Genomic DNA, 18,675 nt, shown 5'->3' on the forward strand with positions numbered 1-18,675 from the left:
GACAACATTTGCTAGTCTCCAGTCTTCTGGCACTATTCCTGAAGACATGAGTCAGACATCTGCAGTTGGTAACTTGTTGGAGGGGATTCTGACAGATAACATTTATAATCATTTAGAGGGGCAAGGACTGATTAGGGATAGTCAGCATGGCTTTTGTGAATGGGAAATCATGTCTCACAAACCTGACTGAATATTTTGAGGATGTAAAATGAAGGCAGAGCAGTAGATGGTGTCTACATGGACTTTAGCAAAGCCTTTGACAAGGTTCTGCATGGCAGACCAATTAGTAAAGTTAGATCACGTGGGATTCAGGGAGATCTTGCCAAGTGGGTACAAAATTGACTTGGTGATAGGGGACACAAGGTGATGGTGGAGGGATGATTTTTGGACTGGAGGACTGTGACCAGTGGTGTTCCACAAGGATTGGTGCTAGGCCCCCAATGGTTTCTAATTTATATAAACGATTTGGATGAGAACTTAGGAGGCATGGTTTGTAAATTTGCGGATGACACCAAAATTGGTGGTATAGTCAACAGTGCAGGTTATCTAAGATTACAAAGGGATCTTGATCAATTGGGCCAATGGGCTGAGGAGTGGCAGATGGAATTTAATTTGGAAAAATAAGAGGTATTGCATTTTAGTAAAACAACCAAGGACTTATACAGTTACTGGTAAGGCCCAGGACCGTGTGGTCGAACAGAGTGACCTAGGGGTTCAGGTACATAGTTTGAAATTTGCATCACATTTAGACAGGATGGTTAAAAAGACGTTTAGCACACTTGCCTTCATTACTCAGACCTTTAAGTATAGGAGTTGGGACATCATGTTGAGCTTGTTAGTGAGGCCACTTTTGGAGTACTGTGTACATTTCTGGTCATATTGCTATAGGAAGGATACTATTAAATTGGAGAGGGTTCAGAAAAGGTTTACCAGGATGTTGCTGGAACTAGAGGTTTTGAGTTATAAGAAGAGACTGGATAAGCTGATACTTTTTTCACTGGAGTGTGGGAGGTTGAGGGGTGACCTTACAGCAGTTTGTAAAATCATAAGGAGCATAAATAATGTGAATGGCAAAGGTCTGGGTGAGTTCAAAACTAGGGGCATATTTTTAAGGTGGGAGGAGAAAGATTTAAAAGGGACCTTAGGGGCAACGTTTTCACACAAAGGGTGGTTCGTATGCAGAATGAACTTCCAGCAGAAGTGGTAGATGCAGGTACAGTTACAACATTTAAAAGACATTTGGACAGGTACATAAATAGGAAAGGTTTGGAAGGATATGGGCCAAACGCAGGCAAGTGGGACTAGTTTAGTTTGGGAAACTTGGTCGGCATGGACTAGTTGGACCGAAGGGTCTGTTTCCACTTTGTATGACTCAATGCAAGGCGCTCTCAGTACTGCATTGATACATCAGCCTGGTTCTGGTGTTCATGATCAAAAGCTTGAACCCATAACTTTCTGACTCAGAAGGAAAAGTGGTATCACTGAGCTAAACAATATAGTGCTAACAAAAAATAATAATAGGTCGTGAGCCCAATCTCTGTATTGGTGAATTTTGCAAGTTTGCCCTAGCCCTCTACCAGGACCAGTTGCATTTCATTGTCCAAACACAGGGAATAATCCAGAAATGCTTGGTTGCCAGTCCAAATAATTAGCCTTTCTCAACTCCAATTCAGTGGATGATATTCTAGCACCTTTGCAATCACTTTGTCACAAACTGACAGTACCTTTGAAATGAGAGTTTCCTGTTTGTTTCACAGGAAGTAAAGAACCTGAAGCCACAAGAGGACAAAGCAGTTTGCATTCACGGCAATGTCCTGACACCAGTACTGCCTGGAGATCAGCATTTAACTGTCCTGGACTCGAATCCGCTTAAATTAAAAGGAGCAAATCAAGGTATATTTTTTCCTTGAAATGACAGGGCATTAGTGGGAGGGGAATGCTGGCAAGGCACCATGCTTATCTTCAATATCTAAATTTTAAACATACAAAGTTGTTCAATTTCAGAGAGCTGAAAAAAATTGACAATGTGAAACTGTACGTGTCAAGTCACAGGAAATAAGAGAGAACTTTACAGAGTGTGGGTTTTTCATTAAGTGTACAAAATTTAAGTAGCTGTGTTAAAAATGGCATTGTTAAACTAAGTAGCAAGTTCCCATTTTCTATTTCAGAAGATTTAAGGGATATAATGACATTGCAGTTCACATTCCTGCACCACAATTTAATAGTGACAGTAAAACAACATGTAATGCAGCAGAGATTAACACATCAGAATTTTAAACTGCTTTGGCTTGATGTCTTTGCTTAACTGTTGGATGGAGGGTCTGTGTTGTGCTTTGTCCTGTAGTTGCTTCTAAGATTTTGAATGTGGGTGACTTCATTCACCAGCAATCCCCCACCAATGCATAGCTTTTACATAATGACACAATGAGCTAAGTTTAAAAAGAAGACTACACAAGCACCAGCATCACCCTCACTGGATGGGTTCTGAGCTTGCGGCATTATGCAATGTGGTCATGATGGGCTTTTGAGTGATGTTACTAATTGAGTGCATTTGCAATTCAGCAAACTGCCCAGTAAGGCCTCTGCTGAGAAGGCAGGCGTGTGTGAATCCGTTCTGTGAGGGAGAGAAACAGGAAGCCTGCAATCAAACTGCTGAGGACACAGGAAACCTCCAACCGAGAAGTATATTTGCAATGATTGAGGACCTGGGAGGTGAAACTGTTCACAACGTGATGTCGGAGAAACAAGCAACTGCTCAATCTCAGGGACTTTCCAATCAGTCAGTGTGCCCTCAAAGAGCAGAAGATCAGGATGGGGCTGAAAGCAAACACAGTCTGTTTACCAAAGAACTATGTAACGAAGATGGTTCTGTTGAGAACAGCAGCTCACACTCCACTCTTTCCAAATCTACTGCTTCACATAAAAATGAGATGAGTGATAGCTTATCTCCTCCTGAAGCTTTGGAAGAGGTAGCTTCGAAGCAGGTAAACGTTATTCAAACTGATGTGGCAGTAGAAGGAAGGACATCAGAGTCTTCACCCAATTATGCTTTCTCCTCACATTCTCAAATCAGAGGATCCAGAAATGATCAAACAGAAACATCTCCAAGTGATGACCCTAAAGTACAGGGAAGTGCAACAGTCCATTTGTCTGAAACCAGCAGGGATCAGGCCTCTTTAATGGATGGTTTGAAAGCCGAGGGCAGTGCCACTACTTCAGCAACAGAAAGGACCAGTGTGAAGAAAGGGCCACCTGTTGCGCCCAAGCCAGTGTGGTCCCGCCAAAGTCTGAAAGCTTCAAGGACTGGGGTTGACGTGCCTGACATCATGACAAAGAGCAGCAAGGAAAGGCGTTTTGGTTCACCTCGAAATGTAGCTCCTCAAGCCCAGTCCATAAGACAAAGGATCTATTCCTTTGAAACACTTTCTAGTGCAGACACTCCGGACAAAGGGAACAAAAAGGACACTTGCTCACCATCTCTGGTTTCAGCTAAAACTGTGGAAAGAACCATCTCTGCACCAAGTGGTGAACGAGATTCTAAAGTACAGCCTCTATCTCCAGTGACTGCCAACCTGCCTCCTGATAATGGGAAAACAGTGACTGTATCCCACAAGATGGGTGCTGAGGAGCCAGCAGTAGCTCAAGATGGCAAGATTTCCTCTAGCTGTGGTCCCAGGAGAAGTAGCAGTGCATGTAGTGAACTATCCACCTCCCCATGTAGATCCCCACAGTCATCGTCACAGCTGGCAAAGTCACCTGGCCTTCGGACTAGGAGCTTCCCTCTGGCCTCCAATTCTTCAACTGATGCTTTTGAAGTAAAAGGTATGAGAGAAGGATTACTGTCAGCAAGCAGTGACAAGATACACACCATCAGCAACCAGGTCTCGCACGCTCTGATGAAAAGTATATTTGCATTTCCACAATCACCAGGATCTTGGTGTGGAAGCCTCAGGAACACATGCCCTAGCTCTCCTTACTCTCCCTCCGACCAGGACCTGTTCTGGACTGATCAGTCCCCATTGGCATCACCAACAGTTAACAACTGTCAGCTGGAGAAAGGCTTCTCTCTCAGGTAGGATGTGTCAATAACTGAGTCTTGGAGGACAGAGCTCTATGATTTTGCTTTTGGCCTGATTGCAATCTATTTTGAGGTCTCAGTGAATTGAGGGATATGGGGAGCAGGCAGGAAAGTCAACCTGGAGGCAGAAAGTCAACCACAAAGATATTAAATGGTGGGGCAGGTTGAGTGAGCCCAATGGTCCTTTCCTGCCACTTGTTCCTATCTCCTTGTGTAAGTTGGTCTATGCAAATAGATCTCTGTGGAATCCTGTTGGAGGCTCCCGAGAGCAACTGAGAGCCAATCATGCTCCTCTTGTTCTCTTTGAGGGATGCTAATACAGTGACAATAACACACCATAATATGTGTCCCTCTCTGCTGACTGTGCGACACTACAAAAACTTTCACTTCTTGTACATATATATGATCCATTTTACAAATTATATATCACTACCACTCAACGTAAAAAAAATTCATTTAACTACGAAATCATTTAAGAAAACAGCTAAGAAGACACTTTTTAATTGGTTCTAAATTTGCTTCGGATGCAGATGCTTGCTTGGCAGGCCTTACTAGGGCCACTAGGCTGATGTTCCAATGAATATTGAGGGAGCTCTCTTTGCCAAATCTGTCACTGTTTGGGTGTAATGTCAGGTGAAGTCTCTGCTGTAGAGACTGAAGGACAAACTCTGGAGATCTCTGTTGCTGAAGTGAAGTCTCATTGGAGTGAAGGGTGGATTGGAGAATTGGGAATATAGTATTACAGCATTAGTAACAACTCTTGCTCCTGTCTTGTGCTAACTGAATGTTCCCCCAGATATTGCACAGGAATTTCTCTTATGTCTTTAGTCAACATTGATCTTTAGCCATGTCTACCAAACATTTAGATTACCTTATCAGTCACCTCATCGTTAATTGTTAACTCTTGATATATCCAAAATTGTCAGATTTGTATCAAGGACAACAGTCACTGCACCTCAGAGTCAATCATTGTCATATTTCCCCCCTAAATAGTTATATTTAAGAAGAAATTCCATACTAAAGGATTTGGTGAAAAGGTTGGAATGGGAACTTGAGTTCAGCCATAAAACATGGAGATTGTTGGACCAAATTCCCTTTCGCAACTTCTGAATGTTTCTATTATCCTGCAACATGAAAAATCTGACATTCCTTCCCTGCCGTGTGGTCTTGGTAACATGTCCCTATCCCAGCAGGCTGTTCTTGATTGTTAAGTTTGGTGAATAATTAATTGTCCCAGGAAAGATTTGGTCAACAGCTATCCCTGGAAGGGGAGCCCTATAATCAAGAAAGGGGCTGCCCAGGAGTTATCCATCTCCCAACAGAGAGCTCCCCTGGCTTTCAAACAGGGAAAGAAAGGAATGAAAGCATTAAACCATATACTTATAGAAGACATTTTAAAACCTCAGATATCCAAAGATGCTACATAGCCAAATAAGGCTGGTGTATGTTGGAAAATATCACAGTCATAAGACTATAAGAAATAGGAGCAGGAGTAGGCCATTTGGCCTCTCAAGCCTGTGCTGTCATTCAACAAGATCATGGTTGATCAGCCCAAGGCCTCAACTCCCCTGCCATGACAGAAAAATTGTCTTGGAGTGGGATTCACATTGATATTTACTGGACTATGTCCCTGCCTCCCTTCTGACTGATACCCCCTTTCTCAAACTGAGAGGTGACCACACGCTCTCCATGTAACTCACAGCCTCGCTGATGCACTGCTGTGCCTTCAGCTGGCACTCAAACTGGCCAAACTGATGGCACTTCCTGCAGGTGTGGTCATCCAGGGTGCCAGGATTGGCTAAGACCTACCATATACTGCAGCCTCTGCAATATAGGGGACCGAGCTCCCCACTACCTGTTTAATTAAAACAGTCCTACCCTAAATTTAAAGCCAAGTAGAAAATTAATTAAGTTTTAGTTTAGAAAGAAACTAGAACTCTTACCTCCCCTTAATATAGCTTTGAAGTGAAGAAATAAAACACTTTAAACACTAACAGCCAATCAGTCCTCTGCTTTGCATATACGTCCCTTTCATTAGCCTTTGTGAATTCTCACAGGGTTCCTGTTGGGTTTAGCTGCTGATTTGCTTGGCTCAACATTGGCCTTAACTCCTCAGGCTTTTTATTGAGGAACTCTACCACCACCATACATCCCAAGCTTGCTCCACTCTGGTTCCTGCTCTGATTGGCTGGATCTGATCATGTCTAATGTGGCAGGTTTTAAGAAAATTATCTTAAGAGTAAAAAATAGGATTTAGTGACCCTAACATGGTAGAATTTAGCATTCAGTTTGAGAATGAGAGACTGGAAATAAATGCAACTTTTACTAGAGAAGAAACTAATGGGGCTAAAGGCCAATAAGTCCATGGGACCTGTTGGATTGCATCCTAGGATTTTAAAGTGATAATGGATACATTGTCTGTAATCTTCCAGGAATCCTTATGCTCTGAAACAGTCCCAGAGCATTGGAAAATTGCCAATGTAGCACCCTTATTCAATTCAGGAGGGATACACAAAACATGTAACTACTGCCAGTTAGCCTAACATATGTCATAAGGAAAATGTCAATTGTAAAAGATGTAACAGTACAGCTTTTAAAAGAATATTGTACAATCAAGCAGAATCAACATTGTTTCAAGAAGAGGAAATCATACCTGACAAATGTAGGATTCTTTGAGGAAGTAACAAGCAGGATAGACAAAGGGGAAGCAGTGGATGCAATGTACTTGTATTTCCAAAAGGCATTTAATAAGGGATTGTACATACAGGTGCATAATAAGACAAGAGCCTATGGTGTTGCAAGTAGTATATTAGTAGGTATAGAGGATTGGCTGCCTAATTTCAGACAGACAGTTGTGATATTTTCAGAATAGCAATCTCCAGTTAGTATAGCGCTAGAGGAAACAGTGCTACACAATTATTCACAATGTACATTACTGACTTAGGTGATGGATGTGAATGTACTGTACCCATGTACTGTGGATGACACAAAGTGTCAACAGAGGCATATAGGCAGAATAAGCAGAAACTTGGCCGATGTGAGAAAATAATGTGGGAAAATGTGAGGTTACATACACGGCAAGAAGAATAGACTAGCTGAATATTATTGAAATGGGAAAGACAGCAGAAAGTTGAAGCACAGAGGGATTTTTGGGGTCTTTGTGCATGAATCACAAAAAGCTAGCACCAAATTTAAGCAGGTAATAGGGAAGAAAAAATGGAATGTGAGGTTTTATTTCAATAGGGATAGAGTATAAAAATGGGAAAGACTGTGAAAACTAGACAAGGCATAAGGCAGACTGCGCCTGGAATACTGTGAATAGTTTTTGGTCCCCTGTCCAAGGAAAGAGATATTAGTATTGGAAACAGTCTAGAGAAGATTTGTTTGGCTGATTCTGGACATGGGGGCATTTTTATACGCGGAGAGGCTGAGTAGGTTTGGCCTGCATTTGTTGGAGTTTAGAAGAATGAAAGGGGACTGTATTGAAACATATAAGATTCCCTGGGTGCCTGACAGGGTATATGCAGGAAAGTTGCTTTCCCTTAAATTTTCCAATAAAAAGAGTAGACAAAACCTGGGTTTAATAGCTCATCCAAAAGCTGGTATTTCAGACAATGCACCACTCCTTTAGTACTGCGTTGGTGTGTCAGCTGAAATTGAGCTCAGTCTCTGCACAATGGCTTGAACCTGCATCCTTTTGCCTTAGAGTTGTTCTGAGACAAGGCTAGCAGTAACATAAACAGCTGTATTTATTTCCATATTCATCTCTGAAATTTATGTATATGGGCTATGGTGACGACGAACAAACAAATGATTGAGAAACTAGTCAACTCCTGTGGCCACATGTTGGGAGTTCCCCTAATTTAAATGGAGCTTATGGGTTGAATGAATCTTGCACACAGATGGTGTACATAAGCTTAAATATACTGTGTAAATAGTCCTGCCATCTGATTCCAACTTTACACACTTAGAGTCATAGAGTCATATGGATGTACAGCACAGATGCAGACCCTTCAGTCCAGCTTATCTATGCCATCCAGATATCCTAAATAAACCTAGTCCCATTTGCCAGCATTTGGCACATGTCCCTCTAAACCCTTCCTATTCATATACCCATCCAGATGCTTTTTAAATGTTGTAATTGTACCAGCCTCCACCACTTCCTCTGGCAGCTCATTCCATACACACACTACCCTCTGCATGAAAACGTTGTCCCTTAGGTCCCTTTTAAATCTTTCCCCTCTCACCTTAAACCTATATCCTCTAGTTTTGGACTCCCCCACCCCAGGGAAAGACCTTGGCTATTCACCCTATTCATGCCCTTCATAATTTTATAAACTTGTATAAAGTCACCCCCAGCCTCTGTGCTCCAGGGAAAATAGCCCCAACCTATTCAGTCGCTCCCTGTAGTTCAAACCCTCCAAACCTGGCAACATCCTTGTAAATCTTTTCTGAACCCTTTCAAGTTTCACAACATCCTTCCCAGAGCAGGGAGACCAGAATTGAATGCAATATTCCAGAAGTGTCCTAACCAATGTCCTGTACAGCCTCAACATTGATCTCCCAACTCCTATACTCAATGCACTGACCAATAAAGTCAAGCATACCAAACACGTTCTTCACCACCCTGTCTACCTGCGACTCCACTTTCAAGGAACTATGAACCTACACTTAAACCACTGCATGGAAAAGTCATGCTCACTTGAGAAACTGTAATCTGAATTCATTAGTAATTAATGGATATCTATAATATCAATTAGATATTCTGTACAGGGCACTGTGATTTTTCTTCTTTATCCTTTCCCGAGATGCATGCATATTTGTTTTGTGTCCCTAATTGTCTTTGAATTGAGTATTTCATAAGGTAGTTAAATGCCATCCACATTGGTGTGGGATTGGAGTCACATGTAGGTCAAACTGAGTAAGGGTGTAGATTTTCTTCCCTAAAGGAGAATAACAAAACAATCAATGATAGATACAGTGGCCACCGTTACTGCCAGACAACTTTTATAATTAGTGATTTAGTAATTGTATAAAACATTCTGCCACCTGCCGTGGTGAATTTGGATCCATGTCCTCACAGCATTAGCTTCAGCCTCTGGTTATAGACAAGCAATATTACTACAGCTTCAACATTTACCATGATAACTGTTATCCTGTGATGTGAATTCGTCAAGAGCACTAATGAGCAGGAATATGATTTTGCACTTGTAGAAGACGTTATCTTAGAAAGTGAACAAAAATTTCCTGAGATAGATCAATGAGGGGAGGTGATTACCTAGTGGTATTATCACTGGACTGTTAATCCAGAAACCCAGGTAATGTTCTAGGGACCTGGGTTCAAATCCCGCCATGGCAGATGGAATTTGAGTTCAATAAATATTTGAAATTAAGAATCTAACGATGACCATGAATCCGTTGTCAATTGTCAAGAGAAACCCATCTGGTTCACTAATGTCCTATAGAGAAGGAAACTGCCATCCTTACCTGGTCTGGCCTACATGTGACTCCAGACTCACAGCAATGTGGTTGATTCTGAACTGCCCTCTGGGCAATTAGGGATAGGGAATAAATGCTGTCTAGCCAGCGACACCCTCATCCCATGAATGAATTTTAAAAAATTAACTTTGGCTAGCACAACAGCATCTCATTCTTAGCCTCAATGTGCAAAGTCCTCATTCTTGGCTGAAGAGACAGGTAAACAAATCCTAACCTGGTCTTATGAGTTTGGTGTAAAAGCTTGTGTTGTTCTCCTGCATTAATGAACTTAAACTAAAATGAACTTGTGGCTCCTCTTCTAGTCTTGCAGAATTACGAGTCTGCACTTTCAATCTGACAGATGAAAATCGGAACGAGGATGTTAAAAGAGAATTCTCCTCATCGTTATCTTCCTGCGTTTCTGCCCAGTCAGTCATATCCTCGATTCCTGCAGAAGAGCTGGAGAAACTGATAGAGGAAGTGAAGAACTTGGATGAGGAGACGTTAAAGGTTTGAACATGAAGGAATGAATGCAAAGCCCTGGCAATTGGATCACACTGACTTTGGGGCACATTTCATCCTTTTAAGAATAATAGGAAATTTTGAATTGTGGCAGATGATCAGCTAAGATCTTACTGAGAGCAGGCTCCAGGACCTGTAATGTCAATTCCTGCTCCTGTTTCTTACGAATAGGCTAGCAACAAAAATGTGCGAGTATAAACCAAACTAGTGATCTGCTCTGGAGACTCCACAATTGGTGTGTCATGCAACACAGTGGAATTGTTGCAATAATCCAGATTTGATGAGTTTCCTTAGCATGATTTTTAACTAGATATTGACATGTCCCTGATTCCTTCTCCATGTGAGGATGATTATGTTTCTCTGACATGCTTAAGAACATATACATATCTCAAAATAATGTTTTACTTACACTGGAGGGGTAGTTTTGTGATGTTTCTTACTTTGGAATCTTGCTAGGTAGTAGCACAGGAGATGAGTTGTTAGTGCTGCTTTTATCTCCAAACTATGTTTAAGGCTCCACATTGTAAGCAGTGTCATAGAATTACATCTATAGTGAAAATACTGAAGGCCTCAGCTCTAGCTTCTCATCTGCAGCGTTAAGCTGCCATTTATATTTTATAGACCAAGAGGTGTTGCTTTTTAAATTTGATTTTATGCATTGAACAAAGCAAACAATAACAAGTGGGGATGCATAAACTTGTATTCTGCACTGAATGGGTCTTTTCTTCCTCTGCTATCATTTGTTCTCTTGTGCTAGTTACAAAGGTAATCCTAATAAGTGCAGATACTGTATAAATTCAGCATTTTCCAGTTTGCTGAGAGTTATGAAATAACTGGAAACAATGATCCCTACATTAATTGCTCTGAAAAAGAGCAGCCTACAAAAGCCTCACACATAAAATCATCCAAAAGCTAAAAGTTTCTGAATTATTAATGTGGATATCTAGGCCTGATTAATGGACCCGTGGGTCGGGTGTGATAGGAAGCATTTCAACATTTATCCTTCAGCTGATTAGGTCAGTTTTATTTCAGCAAAAAAAAATGTTTTTCCCTTGATTGCTATGTAGCAAAAATAATTTGTAGGATTAATCAGGATTCGGCCCAACAAAGTGATCTGTTATGTCAAACTCTTTTTCTTATAATCCCTTTTGCAGGTTTTGTAAACTCTTCCTCACATCCCACTGGTCTTCCTGAAGTAAAGGATTTGATTATGGTGACAGGCAGAATTATGTAACAATTATATTTGGATAAATTAGGACACAATCCGTTCACAAGTAATTTCTAATTCTCCCACCAGAAGAAGTCCTTACAATGCATGAGAGGAAGGAAAGGAAAGGAGAATTTGACAGACAGAGGGGAAAAGAGATAGAAAGAAAACATTGCTTTTATTCATTGCCTTATCACATCTTTTGTTGATATCTCAAAGCACTTTGTAGACAGGGTTAATTTTCATGTTCCATGCTTTTTTGCTGTGTTGGCCTAATATCTAATACTTCAAACATACACCCCCTCCATTGTCAATACACAGTAGCGGCGATGCAGACTTGATGGGCCAAATGGCCTATTTCTGTACTGTTCTGTATGATTCTAGATTGTTGGCAAGACCTAATCAGTTCACTGATGTCCTTTAAGGAAGGAAACATGCCATTCTTTTACCCGCTCTGAAGCTCCATGATTTTACAGTCACACCCCAACTTGGTTAGTTCTTAGTCAGTCCCCGAAGTACTGAACCATTGCTCTCTTCAAGTCGTGGCTGTGGGATTTTTTATATTCACTTAAGACGGCAAATGGAAGCTCAGTTCAATGTCTTATCTATATTTCAGCACTGCAAATAGTGCAGCACTCACTCCTCCATGAGGAGTATTAGTCTAGATTCAAATCTGGAATTCAAATTCCTACAATCTACTGCATCACAGGTGAGAGCCATGGTTTGTAGAGAGGTATTAAGAAATTGTAGTTGAAAGATACAGACAGAGTAGAAATGCCATTTTAATCGTTCTCCCTCCACAGCAATTTGAAGACATTCATGTTGTGGTCCTGCACAAGGAAGAAGGGTCTGGCCTTGGATTCAGCATCGGTGGAGGGATAGACCTGGAAAACAAAGTGACAACCGTGAGTATTCTCAAGAAAGAAAGTCCAGTAGATGCTTCAATGTGAAGTGAAGACATTTCCTGTGATGCGACTATCATTCATCCAGTTAATACTTGAAAAAGTACACCCCAAAACACAATCCCAATCAAGAGTGAACCTCTCAATTAATCTAAAGTGGTGGATTGCTCCCTTGTGGTGCATTGAGCATTTATTGGACACTAGTCAGACTCCAATCACGAGGGCCTGGACTGTAATTCCACACCCCCATACACACACACACCCAACCCCATATTTGAGGCATGGAGTTGAGTGGGAGGTACAAAACTGTGCTGGCTCCATGCCAGTTTGTGGTCACTATCCTGCACCCCACCCCCTCCATTAATGAGCCCAGGCCCAGAGGTCACAAGTCTTAAGGACACAGGGCAGGCCATTTAGGATTGAGATGCGGCGAAATTTCATCACTCAGGAGAGTGGTGAGCCTGTGGAGTTCTCTGCCCTAGAAAGTGGTTGAGCCCAAAACATTGGGCTAAATACAGTTCTTAGGGGTAAAGGGATCAAAGAGAGGATAGGGAGAAAACAGGAACAGGGGACTGAGTTGGATGATCATCCATGATCATAATGAATGGTGGAGCGGGCTCGAAGGGCTGAATGGCCGACTGCTGCTCCTATATTCTATGTTTAACTCTGTTTCTCATTCCACAGGTGCTGCCAGACCAGTTGAGTTTCTCTAGTGCTATGCTTTTATTCCAGATTTCAAGCATCCACAGTGCTTTTTGTTTTGGCAGAAATTTTCCAGTTGGTCTGTTGCCTAACTTTCTGAGGGTGGCAGGTCAGGGACCAGAACTCCGGGAGGCTGTGAAGGCCTTCCGACTCGCTTGGCCACAATGGAGGCCCAGTTGATGAGGGCATTTTTGTATTGAAAGGTTTAGAAAGTTAGTGAGATGGCATCTCAGGATGGAAGCCCTTAACTAAACTACAGGCTTAAGATATAAAATCCTGCCCTCAATGGTTAATGAGCCTTTGTCACTGTGGTGTAAAGACTGTACAATATTTCTTGTTGCTCTGGGAGGAGGGAGGGACTGGATTTGGATCAGAGCTTGAGGTCAGTGAAAAGAATCTTAGTTCCCACTCCTCAAAGTAAGCATCTATTAGAGTAGGATTAATGTAATGTCAACAATCTGTATTTATAAAGTGGGCCTTGGTGGTTTGTGTTTAAAATGTTGAAAGGATTCACAAGAATAGATGCAAAGAAACCTCCTGTAGAGGGGCGCTCAAGAGGAAAGGGGTAAAAGGCTGGATTTTGGATACCTCGCTGAGAATTTTCAGTTTCAATGGTGCACATGAAATAGGATGAGTGCCCAGACTACCTGAGCTGCCCCCACCTTGAGCTGTAACAGAGAGGGTGGATAGACACTGACATGGGCTGTATGTAAATAAATAAGTGTGGGGTAACTGTACTTGTTAAAAGCTCAATTACTCTGGTATTACCTCAGCCCAAATCAACTCATGCAAGCCAGAGTAAGCAAGTGGATCTTTTAAAACTGTTTATAAATGGTTGGAAAGGAGTGGAGTTCTGTCTTTGGAGGACACCTTGTGTGTTCTTGGTCAAATTCTAACCCTTTTTCCCCTGACCCTGCTTTGGTCACCAAGCCATTCCTGCCCAATTTCGCCAACTTCCACGGGTCGTGAATTCCGTAGGGCCCTCTTCCTGGGACTGGTTACAGCCCAGACAGGGACTATTACCAATCTCTGGAGCTGTCGGGGTTGTAGCTAATGCTTTCAGCTTCAGAGGGTGAGCATTCCTTTCCTGAGGGACAAATCGTGGATTCAGGCCCCTGCTGCAGGTTCTGGCTATGTGACAGGCCTGCTCAAGGCCTGACAGCTGGCCTCCGACTTTCCTTATGGAATGGAATTGGGGTAGGTGGGAGTGCAATGGTGGGGGTGAAGTGCGTCGACCCACTCCCCATGTAAATTTGTGTCCATAATCTTGACATAAAAGCTGGGCCATTCAGGGGCATAAATCAGGAGGCATTATTTATCACAAAGAATTGTGGAATTGTGCTCCAAACCACTCTGGATGCTGGAAGACATTTGGCGCTTTTGAGATATATCTTTGTAGGATGAGGGTATCAAGGGTGATCAGATACAGATCAGCTAAGATTCCATTGATTGGGTTAACAGGCTCAAGAAGCTGTACTCCTGTTTCTATGTCCCTGCCTTTAACAACCTTAGCTGATTGAATTGTTGTTCCAGTGGTAATGTTAGCCATTTCCTCCTCTCAGAATCATTGCTCAGAAGGTGAGGATGGAACCTGAGAGCCTGTTTTTTTTTCTGTGTATCAACACCAACACATACCGCAGGCAATATGCCCACAATTTCCTGTCTTTGACAAGCAAAACAGTTCAAATTTACCAAGCTAACCTGTAGATAATCTTACTTTCAAAAGAGAAAGGTACGGTTTTGATGCTGTGTTAAAATGGAGCACTCTCCTCTCAGACTCACTCACAGTAAATTTGTGCTACCAAGAGAGTTGAGATCCAAATTAATTCCAGTTCTTATGTCCTGACCCTCACAATACAGACCTCAGTAACACCTACTGCTACAGCTGGAAATGGGATCTTTGTTTCTGGGAACACAATAACAGAAGGAGGCTATTCAACAGCTAACGTCTGTTCCATTATTCTGTTAGATCATGACTAATATGTGCCTTAATTCCTTTTTATATCCCCACCTCACCAGTTCAATAAACTTTAATACACTTGTCTATTAGTCTCATTTTGATGCTTCAATTAATCCACAGACTTGATGGCTTCTTGTGGGAGAGAGGTTTGGATTCCCACAGCCCATTGTATGAAGAAGTGCAGCCTGATATCTCTGAATGACCTGGCTTAATTATTAAGGTCAAGCCCTGATCATTCTTCTGGATTTCCAGTGGATGAAGTCATTTTTATTGATCCTACATGCTGCTTTGAATATTTTAAATATCTCAAGCAGATTGCCACTTAATCTTCTCCACTGGACAGAAGATAAACCTAGGTTTATGAATCCTTTGCTGATAATCTAACCCTGTTAACTCTGGAATCATCGTGGTCAATTAGTTTTACATCCCCTCAAAGGCCAATAGCTCCTCCTTAAGGTGCAATGGCCAGAACTCCAGCTATGGCTTAACCAAAGCATTATACATGTCCATATTCTAATGGTGTGATGTGTTTATTTGTGGGGTCTAACTCAAGGAGTAAAATGTCCCATTTCGCTGATTAATTTGTGGTGAACTGTTTTCTGCCTACTCCATCCCCATGCACCAATAGGTTCACAGAGTGTTTCCAAATGGACTGGCAGCTGAGGAAGGAACCATTCAAAAAGGAGATGAGATTTTATCGATCAACGGACAATCCCTGAAAGATGTTACTCATACGGAGGCTCTAGGCATCTTACGCCAGGCCCGACTGCCAAAGCAAGCAGTGATTGTGATACACAAGGGCAAGGAAGGTGAAAGGAAACTCAGTATTCCAACAGAAAGCTCAGCGACTGACAGTCCCACAAGCTCAGGTCAGCATTTTATTACGAGAGATAACACAGTTTCATTTTTTTTTAGACAGGTTTCTCCACAAATCCTTCCTAGACCAAAAAATATCAAGGCTTTTCTTTTGCTGCACTGTTTGGGCAGTGAAACACTTTAAGATTGGCAGCTGTTCCTATAGTGGAGGACCAATACTGTCAGGAATGGACTAGTTTACCTAACCAGAACCCAATGGTTTAAATATAACTCAAACAAATAGATGGAATAGATGCAACAGCAGTTCTCCAACTGTGGGTCGCAACCCCGAGTTGAGCTATAGAAACAATAAATGGCATTATGAGCACCCCTCCCCTGAGAGTGTGGCCCACACTGGTACTGAGGTCTAAACCCCTGCCCTTCTTGTCTCTCTCTTTCTTTTTTATTCGTTCACAGGATGAGGATGTTGCTGCCCGGAGGGCAGTTAAGAGTCAACCACATTGCTGTAGGTCTGGAGTCACATGTAGGCCAGTCCAGGTATAGACTACAGTTTCCTTTGCTAAAGGGCATTAGTGAACCAGATGGATTTTTCCAACAATCGACAATGGATTCATGGTCATCATTAAACTCTTAATTCCAGATTTCTATTGAATTCAAATTCCATGGTGGGATTAGAACCCGTGCCCCCAGAAAAGTACATTATGTAGGTCTCTGGATTAATAATCTAGTGATAATACAACTAGGCCATCATCTCTCTGTGAGCCATGTGCTCCTTTACCCCATCCACCTCAGTCTCCAAGCATGGCTCTCTCAATGACCTTGGCGATGGTGCCTTTGCTGTTAAGCTGCTTGTCTGAACCCAATCCTGGTCTCCAACATCAGCCAGTTCAAGATCCTCGACCTTCATTTCCACTATTTCCTGGTCAAAGGCCATGAGCTGAACTAGTTCAAGTGCAGGAATGGATTGATAAATAAATAACATTGTTATAAAATCCTTCAAGAACAGATTTTCTTCCAAATGATGATACAAAAAGTTACGGCTGCTCTCTCATTAGAGAGAGAGAGAGTGAGAGAGAACTGGTGGTGGTTTAACCTGAGGGTCACTGCACCTCAGGTAAGGAAAGAGGTTGGGAAGGAGAGTCCTTCATGGTAACCTCAGCTGGTGTGAGAATTGAATCTGTGCTGTTGATGTCAGTCTACCTTGCAAACCAGCCAACTGAGCTGAACCGACATCCCCCATTAATCTATTGTCAGACATCTTTAACAATTATATATTGAATGTAGCTATGCTGCTTTATTCTTTTCTTTGTTAGCATCTAATGTCATGTTAACATCCAAACATTAAAACGGGGTCATATTGCAAAATACTTTTAAAAGCATGGCTCTTGAATGTGGCTATAGCTGTCTTGTTGAATAGTTTCTCAAGCAGTGCAAGGCCTTAGAGTTACATGACAGGCTTGATGGAGCAGTTGGTCTTTTCCTGCCTGTCCTTTTGGAATGCTGGGAAGCTGGTATACTCCCTTGCTGCCTTGTACATGATTGAAGCTAACTTTAACTGGGCTGACTAAGAATTGTTTGGCTGTTTAACTGACCAGGTCACCTATGTTAATTCCAGCAGCAGATGGTAAAGTGAACACTTTCACTGTGGAAATTGAAAAAAATGCAGGAGGTTTGGGCTTCAGTCTAGAAGGCGGGAAGGGCTCTATCAATGGTGACAAGCCATTGATTATCAACCGGATCTTTAAAGGTAAGCAAAGTAGCAGGACAGCTGGCTAAAGTGTGGCTTTTGCAAGTATGGGAGTAAGTTGAGAAATGATGTGTGCTGAGTGTTGCATGTTTGGGAGGAACAATTGACTTTCAAGCCATGAACTAGAAATTGGTAATGGTACACATTGACCTGGCCTGGAAACAATTTTCCAACATATTTGGCTCTCATGTCGCTAGGTAGTTTGCAACAGGAGCCATTGCCCCCAGAATCTGATCATATTTACACCCGAAGAAACACATGCCCAAAGTTCTCCATGTCTGAGGAGTTTTCTTTGGTCTGTATCTGTTGTTGACTAAGTGATAAAAATTGATCACTGTGATTAATCACTAATTCCATTATGGTTGTATCATGTGCCTACTAGACTGGTAGGAGGCAATGAGGTAAACTTACATTATCTAGTAGGCAATGCAACTTCTAACTGTAAGTAGAAGATTTGTTATAAAGGTATGGAAATTACAGGACAATTTCCTTAAGCTACAAATGGTGGAAGAAACTTCCATTAGTAAATGGTAATAAGGGTGGAAATTGTGGACTGTATCAATCTTCTGAGGTATGCTTTTTTTTCTTATTTACTCATGGGATGTGCACACTGCTGGCTGGACCAGCATTTACTGCCCATTCCTAGTTGTGTTTGAGGAGGATAACTGACAATAAGGATACACAGACACCAACCAGCCACCAAGAGACACGACCAATTCTCACTGGTCTCAATACACACGAACAAAGAAGGACACAAATTTGACTGGGACAACACATCCATAATAGTACAAACCAAACAGAGACATGCCAGGGAATTCCTGGAGGCCTGGCATTCCAACCGGAACTCCATCAACAAACACATTGAATTAGACCCCGAAATACAAACCACTGAGAAACAGAACTGGAAGTAATACCAAACACCCCAGCAAACCGAGGCATAGAAATAACAAGTTGGACATAACATCAACGCTTCGCTGGAACCACACTGATGATGTTACCTAGCAGGGTGACGAAACACCTGCAAACAAACACATCAGCTCAGCGAGCAAGTCTACAATTTTTTCACATTGTCAGGCAGATGCTGGTGTTGTAGTTATACTTGGCTAGGGGTACAGCAAGTTCTGGATCATATCTACTAGTGTCGTCAAGGCCCACAGCCTTTGCAGTATCGAAAGACTCCAACTGTTTTTCGCTTTACGTGGCTGAAGCCTGGCACCTGTAATGCTGGGGACCCCCGGAGGAGGCCGAGATAGAAAGTGCACT

General features: G+C 42.1%; 1 protein-coding gene across 1 annotated transcript in view; it reads left to right on the forward strand.

The window, feature by feature from the left end:
* The window catches only part of il16 (interleukin 16), a 68,701-nt gene that overhangs the window by 47,059 nt on the left and 2,967 nt on the right, over positions 1–18,675 (forward strand). The window contains exons 10-15 of the mRNA XM_048616025.1: positions 1,758–1,893; positions 2,563–4,072; positions 9,880–10,066; positions 12,089–12,190; positions 15,478–15,718; positions 17,281–17,412. Coding sequence (XP_048471982.1) covers positions 1,758–1,893; positions 2,563–4,072; positions 9,880–10,066; positions 12,089–12,190; positions 15,478–15,718; positions 17,281–17,412 — 2,308 coding nt within the window. The remainder of the gene's footprint in view (positions 1–1,757; positions 1,894–2,562; positions 4,073–9,879; positions 10,067–12,088; positions 12,191–15,477; positions 15,719–17,280; positions 17,413–18,675) is intronic.

Source organism: Rhincodon typus, chromosome 33 (assembly GCF_021869965.1).
Source record: "Rhincodon typus isolate 14 chromosome 33, sRhiTyp1.1, whole genome shotgun sequence".
NCBI lineage: Eukaryota > Metazoa > Chordata > Chondrichthyes > Orectolobiformes > Rhincodontidae > Rhincodon > Rhincodon typus.